The following is a 7,477-nucleotide window of genomic DNA, read 5'->3' on the forward strand; positions in this document are numbered from 1 at the left end:
GGCCCCTGGTCACACTGTGCAGTGTTCAGGTTCTGCTGGCCTCTGAAGGTCCACATACAAACCAAAGAGGCAACGCTGCGCCTTTTATTTTCTTACATCATACCCACTCTCAGGGCTTGTGTAGTTGGAGAATTAGGACTGATTCAATGGAAGCAAGTGCAAAGTCAACAAAAGGTGGCAGTGCCTCACACAGCAATAGTTAATCTGGGGAACACTTTGCTACAAGATGATGGGAAGTTAAATGTTTACATAAGGCTTTGGGGAGACTTAAAATTTGGAGGAACAACTAAGGACCATAAAACCCACAGAGCTCAGGAAGTCCCTAGAAAAGAAAATTCTGGGAACCTGGGAGAGATCTGGATGCAGTATCTCGTGTGCACACCCTGCTGTGACTGCCCGAAGCAATGTATATGAACACAATTTATGGAGAGGATATGGGGTCACCGGACCTTTGCCTTGAGCACAACGATGTCTGCAGAGCTTGGTTCTGCGGTGAATGGAGCCATTCCCATCACTTCTACCTGCCTCCTTCATCATCCATTTCCCACACCAAGTGGGCACCGGGGTGGCTCAGAGGCTTCACCTGGTGTCACAGTTTGACCAGGACACCTGGAAACCCATAGTTGTTCAGGGGCTCTTCAAACAGACCTCAGCGACAGCACCCCAGGAGGAGAAGGCAGGCAGCGGGGATCCCTGGGCTCAGTCTCCGGCCGGGTTTAGCTCCCCACCCCTGGTCCCCCCGCTGCCGGACGTGTCGGGGTCCTCTCCACCGGGATGCTCAGCGGGGTCCTTTTCCTGCACTGCAGTTCGCCGTCTTGTTGTTAGCCCGGCAAAGCGTGCCCTTATGGCTGGCTCACGCAGGCAGAATGAAAGCGAATTAGCTCGAAATTATATGAAATTCATTTGCTTTGGAGGGGGAAGTGTTTGCTGTATTTAGAAACGTTCGTTATAGAGAGAGGACCGCATTAAGACACTGGGTAATGGTTCTCCCTGGAAATGAATCAATTTGCTCTGGGTTTTATGGCCTCGAGTTTGTTTGTCCGTGCCCGTTCCCCGTGGAAAACCCGGGGCCGTAAACGCTCTGGAGCGCAGATCTCTGAGGGGCTCCCGGCACTCAGCCCCCAGCCCAAGAGAAAGGATTGGGGGTGCTGGGCTGGCGATGGCACACAAGAAGTCTCTGGATCAGAGGACACTTGTGCCTGCACACGAACTGAGGGGAGGCATCGCGGGCACAGTGGTGCTGAGCAAGAGAGGGGCCACCGCTGAGGCAGCTCGCCTGGCTCAGCGGATCCACACCTGCCGGGAGCCCCGGGCAAGGCGCGTCCCCCTGCCCGGCGTCCTCCCTCTCCATCCCCGAGCAGGCTGGGCGGGGGGAGCCCGAGCAGCAGCCATGTCTATCGGTAATTCCCGCTAATAAAATACTTTTTCACTATCCGCACTATAATTGGTTTACAGCCTTTTTTGTTTATTTATCCATAAGTGCTGCTGTTAAATGGCTTGGGAAAGCAATCGCTTAATGGTTCAATATTGAATCAAAGGCTCAGTGTGCTTTCTAAGAGATGGGGAACTCGCGTGGGTTCAGAGCGGAAACTCATTTTAAGTGTAATGGACTAGGCGGGTTTATGACCCCACGGAACCGGGCGCAGGAGAGAGATACCGGGAGCCTCTTGCCTGCGTTTGCTCAGAAGAAACATCGTCACCGGCCGTGCTTAGACGGGCAGAGCCGGGCGGACCCTCAGCCCCCCCCATGGTCTCTTCCCTGCTCCCCGCGGACGCCCTGGACAGAGCCGGGGGTGCGCTCCCCGCTCCTCGACGGCGGCGGACAGAGCCCCGGTGCAGGGGAAGGAGGAGGTGAGAGGAGGCGGGCCCGGCTGGCAGGAAGCGGGCCTGCCCCCGAGCCGGAGAGAGCGGCGGCCGGGCCGAGCGCGGGGAGGCAGGGAAATGATCTTTGTCCCTTTCGGGAGCTCTCCGCCTCCTCATAGCTTCGTCACCAAGTCAACCGGCACCAGCTCGGAGCAGATTATCTCCGAGGGTCAACACATTGCAGCCCAAACCTCGGGGAAGGCTCCGAAATTTACCCCTTGGGCAAACAATCCACTGCCTATCGCTCGCTCTGGTGATAGCATTGTGGTCTTCGCCGGCTGCATCCCCCCCTGGCAGGGGGAGAGCGGGCAGCAAATGGGTCCTTGCCTCTTCCCGGGACCCCAGCACACAGCTCCACCCGAGGGACCGACCCCCCGGCGCACACTACCCGTCCCCGGACGCTCGCAACCTTTACAGAGCTGCCCCCAAAGCCAAAAGTCTCCAAGTGCCGAACACCTCCAGCAGCCTTGTTCTCCCCCGACCCCCCGAAGCTCTTGCTCTCCGGGCAGTGCCCGGGGATCTGGGCGATGAGCAGCCCCTGGGCAAGCGGGGCAGGGAGGGGAAAAGGTAGGTTTGGGGGCCATGTCTCCTGGAGCGCCCTGCAGGTCCGGGAAATCCCCCGACCCTCTCCCCGGCCCCTTAAGCCCCCCGCTGCTGGGGTTTTCGCCCCAAAGCAGGGAGCGGTACGCCGCGAATGAGTCCCTGGGTCCTGCCCGGCTAAGGGGAGAGGGGTTGCGAGCCGGGGCCACCCCGGGTGGCCTCTTATGGGTCGCGCCCCGCCCCGGAGGGCTGCGGGAGGGCTCACGTGGGGGGAGCGGCGCCTATGGGGAGGCAGCGGGAGCCGGGCAGGGCGACGGGGCCCGACGGGGCGGCGAGCTGTCAAAGAGACATCCCGGTCGCCGGGAGCGGGAGCAGCCCTATGTGTCCCTAAGCTGCGAGACCCCCCACCCTGCCGGCCCCGCTCGCCATGAACACCGAGGAGCAGTATTACGCCTCGGCGCAGCTCTACAAGGAGTCGTGTGCGTTTCAGAGAGCCCAGGCGCAGGATTACAACCCCAGCCCCCCCGCCTGCCTGTACGTGGGCAGGCAGCAGCAGACTCCTTACCCCAGCGCCCTGGGGGCCCTCGAGCAAGGCAGCCCGCCAGATATTTCACCTTATGAGGTGCCCCCCATCACAGAGGATGCCGGGGTCTCCCACCTTCATCACCATCACCACCATCACCCTCATCTTCCTCCTCCCCACCAGGACGCCCTGCCTTTCGCAGACGGGACGGACACGGGGGGGATAGAGGAGCCCCGAGTGCAGGTGCCTTTCGCCTGGATGAAGTCCACCAAATCGCACGCCTGGAAGGGACAGTGGACCGGTAAGCCTCTCCGCCTCCCTCTGCCGCTGCCTCGCCAATTCTCTCACTCTCGGCTGGCGGGAACCCTCCCCTGCATCAGTCCTCCCCCACCGCTAGGATGTAGCGTGGAAGGGTCCCGAAAGTTAGTTTCCAGGGACCATCCTTGTCCCCTGCCAGCCCCCAAAACCCACTGCTGTGTGGCTGCTACATCCCAGTTGAACGCCGGAATGAGAGCCGGCCCTCGGCTCCCCAGTGCTACCAAGCCCTTAGCAATTATTAACGAATTATTTTTCACCAGTTAACTAATTTTTTTCAAATCGGGGCGACTTGCAAACGAATCCCGGGCGCTGCCGCTCCGTCGAGGGGGTCCTGGCAGTGCGGCCGCTCCGCCGGCGCGGTGGGTTCCGAGCCGGGGCCAGGGCCGAGCAGGGCGAGGCTGGGGGCGCGGAGACAGCGCGGGGTGGAGCAGGCGAGGGAGCGGCTGGCAGGGCTGCAAGGGCAGGGCACAGCCCGGCTGCCCGCGGCCCTGCGGGACCGTGAGGCCGCGGAGCAGCCCCCGAAGCCCCTCTCCACTGTCCCCCGGGTGCTCCAGGCGGTAGAGACCATCTCCCCTCCAGGGCCCTCTATCCTAGCACTCCTGCTTCCAGGTGACTTTTAACGTCAATTGCGCCTTTCCAATTGAAAACCCAGGGCAGGGGAAACAATGCACAAACGAAACAGAGCTGCCAGCGAGGGGAAGAAAACTCTATCTAGGCAGAAAGTTCCGCTGCCCAACAATATTTCTGTCTCTGCGCGCACAATGTTATCGTGTCCTGCGCCTTTGTCACGCCTATAGGGCAAATATTATATTAATGGCTTTGTTCAAATAGACAGTTGAAAAAAGGACCGGGGTATTAAAATCACAGTGAAATCGTTTGGGAATTGCATGGGGCAAGCCGAGGAGGGTCCCCAGTCCCCACGGAGGTGCATCCACCGGGCAGGGGAGAGAAGCGTTAGCCCCACGCCGCGGACTCAGCGGCAGAGCTACTGCTGTGGGGAGAAAATCACACAGTTTTCCTGGTTTTGAATAAATGTGGAGAAAAAAAAAATCAAAACAGATAAAACCCAACTCTGAAACTACACTTTTTTCCCCTCTGTCTCCTGTACCTGAGGAATGACAAAACCAGCACCAAAACGAAACTTTCCCTAAAAGCCGAAAGTTATTCCCTGCTGTCTCCAGCTCCCCCGGGAGGGCTGTGCCGTGCAGGGAGGTGTGTGGGGGCACAGGCAGGACGGGCTGTTCCCGCGGCGGGTGCGCGGTGCACGCCCGGACGGCGCGGCCCGGGCGCCTGCACAGCGCTGGTTGCCAAACCCCGCTCTGTTTGCACGGTACATATTGCTAACTGTATAGCCTAAGGCTGTAATTTTTTATTATTTCATTTTAATGGACACCCTTGGGATTCAGGTGTCCAGGGATTCTAAGGAGCTTTGCGTGGAGAAGTGCCCAGAGAGGCTGCGGCCGAGCCCGGCCCGGTGTCCCTCGCCCTGCCTGGCTCCGGGCTCCATGGGGGCTGCCGACCGGGCCCCGGGGCTCGCCCCGTTCCTCGGGCAGGGCATGGCGGGAAGTGGCTCCCGTGAGCCCTAGGGTCGGGACCCACAGACCCACCGCATCCCACCTCCCGGCAGCACGGGGTTACTTTACCATTACAAAATGTTTTTTTTCAGATCCGTACACCCATACCAGTATTTACGACTTTAGATTTATAAGCGTTTTTATGCATATACATGCATCTTAATATATATTTTATATATATACCTAGGTGTATATGCATGGGGTTGTATTTATAAACATTTTAATGTATATACATGTATTTACTACATATTTTTATTTATATATGTATATATATATATGCGCGCACAGAAGTTTATATGCATGGTTTTATATTTATGAACATCATACATATGAAATCACCGGAATAGGAAGATGAGAGGCGGGAGAGCCCGCTTATCTCTCTGCTGAAATGGCCGTTTCCATCTGCCTGTCTAAGCCACTGTGACCTAGCCGTGATACCGTCACCAAAAGGGTACCCGGCCGGGCAGCAGTGGCCGTGGGGTTCTGTGCTCATCCCCGGCCCCTCTCGCTGCCGCCGCCGGTGCCACCCGCCCCTCGGCGCCCACTCATCACGGCGGCGGCCACGCTGGGAATGGCGATCTCGCCATGTTTCCGAGAAAGAGGAATCCACGGTTTCACCAACCTGGAGAAAAGGAGGGGCTGCGGTCCCGCTCCCGGCCCTAGTCCCGCTCCTGGCCTCGGCTCCGTTGCAGCCCGCGGGGGCCCCGGGGGCGAGGAAGGGCCGAAGCCTGGGGAAGCAGTCGCAGGGCTGCTCAGTGGCGATATCCTGGGATACTCCACATGGCCCTCAACCTCCTGTTCCGCGAAAATTCTCCCCATGTTTTTGCGGCCTGTGCAAAGGACGGAGGCCCCGCCGGGGAAAGCCACGCTCCCGGGACCCGGTGCCACCGCTCCTCCGGGTCTTCCGCCGGGTGGTGAGATACTTTCGGTTTTTCCATAATGATATTTTATTCGGTTGTTTATGCGTGTGTATCACACAAGAAAACCTTTTTTGTTGTTATTACATTGGGGTTTTGGGTTTTTTCGTTTCAGGTATTTTTTCGTTGTGGTTTGAGGGGTTTTTTTGGGGGGTTCTTTTTCTTTTCCTATTTCTTCCATATTTTTTTTCTTTTTTTTTTTTTTTCTTTCTTCCCTTCTTTCCTAATCTTAGCACTTACCAGGCCCTGGATGCTTCGGAGCTTTCTGCAACATACAAACAGTGGTGCTTGAGCGTTTCTGCTTGCTTGAGGGACTGGATTTCCTTGAAAACCTCGAGCAATTAATTATAAAAAATAGTAAAAATGTTATAAAATAAAATAGCAGCAGTCCTGACAGCCGCCACCAGCACTGCTTCGCTGTGCCCTGCCGGGGGGGCTCCCTGAGGCCCTGCCCTCACCCGCGTGTCCCCCGGGCCGAGCAGGGGTGCGGGAATGTGAGTCCCCGCAGCCCGAGGGGGCGGCCGAGCGGGCCGAGTTTTATTGTCCCTTCTTTCTAGGGGGGTCCTACGTGGTGGAACAGGAGGAGAACAAGCGGACGAGGACAGCGTACACCCGGGCTCAGCTGCTGGAGCTGGAGAAGGAGTTTCTCTTCAACAAGTACATCTCCAGGCCGCGGCGGGTGGAGCTGGCTGTCATGTTGAACTTGACCGAGAGGCACATCAAGATCTGGTTCCAGAACCGGCGCATGAAGTGGAAGAAAGAAGAGGACAAAAAAAGAGGGGCCGGCAACAGCAATGACCCCGAGCAAGACTGTGTGGTATCCTCGGGGGAGCTGCAGGCCAAGGAGGATCTCCAGCCGTGCACCCCGGGGAACCTGCCCTCGGGGGCCTCCAGAGACCTGCTCACCCCCAGTCTAGCCCCCAGAAGACAGCAGGACTCCCGGTGAGCCTCCAGGAACCCAGGCCGGGGGGGAAGGAGCCGGGGAGAGGCTGGCGCCGGCTGCCTGCTGCCGTGCCGTGGTCCATCCTCTCCTGCTTTCCCCCGGGAAGACTCGAGAAGGACTCTAAAATTACCGTCCTGCAAAAATTATGTGAAAGGTGTTCAGCTACAGCAAAGCGAGGCTCGCTGCGCACCGTGGGGCCGGAGGAAGCCGCAGCGAGCTGCCGGGGTGCTGGCGAGGCAGGCGCTGCTTCGCCTGGGCAGCCCGCGCCGCAGCGAGCCCTCCGGGCTACTTTCCCCCCGGGAATGCCATCTCGAGCGGCCGCCGGTGACACCATCGGTGTTAGCCAGGGTGCAAAGAGCGGCCTGGAAACCGTAGGAGACGCGGGAGCAGGCGGCCTTGCCGCGGACGGCTTCCCGGTCGGGGCCCGCAGTGCCCGGCGCTGCACAAGCCCAGCACCCCAGACCTTCCCGGGGCCGGCACCCCACAGATCCCGTCCCTTCCAGAGGCTCCGGGGCATCGGCTTTAGGGAAGACTCCCCCAGGACTATTACTCACTTATTTGGAAAGTGGAACCTCGTTTGTTTCGTTTTATTTCGCTTTTGCGGGGGGGGGGGGGGAAGAAAAATAAAAAGGGAAAAATAAAATGAAAGAAAAAAAAAAAACCAGAGGGTGGGTGGGAGGGGGGAAGAATAATATGAAAGAAAAAAAAAAAAAGCCCGAGAGTCCCGTGGACAGGATTTGTCTCCCGCGATGACCGGCTCCCAATGACTGGCACAGGTAGGCAGACGCTCCTCCCGGCT

General features: G+C 58.4%; 1 protein-coding gene across 1 annotated transcript; it reads left to right on the forward strand.

Annotated features, from left to right (window-relative positions):
- Positions 1-2,830: 2,830 nt before the first annotated feature.
- On the forward strand, positions 2,831-7,241 carry PDX1 (pancreatic and duodenal homeobox 1). Its single transcript, XM_051628641.1, has 2 exons — positions 2,831-3,227; positions 6,293-7,241. The coding sequence occupies exons 1-2, from the start codon at positions 2,831-2,833 to the stop codon at positions 6,679-6,681; spliced, it is 786 nt and encodes a 261-aa protein (XP_051484601.1). The 3' UTR covers positions 6,682-7,241.
- The last annotated feature ends 236 nt before the right edge of the window (positions 7,242-7,477 follow it).

The sequence above is a fragment of the Apus apus genome, chromosome 1 (genome assembly GCF_020740795.1).
Source record: "Apus apus isolate bApuApu2 chromosome 1, bApuApu2.pri.cur, whole genome shotgun sequence".
Taxonomy (NCBI): Eukaryota; Metazoa; Chordata; class Aves; order Apodiformes; family Apodidae; genus Apus; species Apus apus.

Bases quoted from the DNA above. Each gene is read 5' to 3' on its own strand.
- PDX1 (XM_051628641.1), top strand. From the start codon at position 2,831: ATGAACACCGAGGAGCAGTATTACGCCTCGGCGCAGCTCTACAAGGAG. The intron at 3,228-6,292 runs GTAAGCCTCTCC...CCTTCTTTCTAG, and splicing joins CTGGAAGGGACAGTGGACCG to GGGGGTCCTACGTGGTGGAA.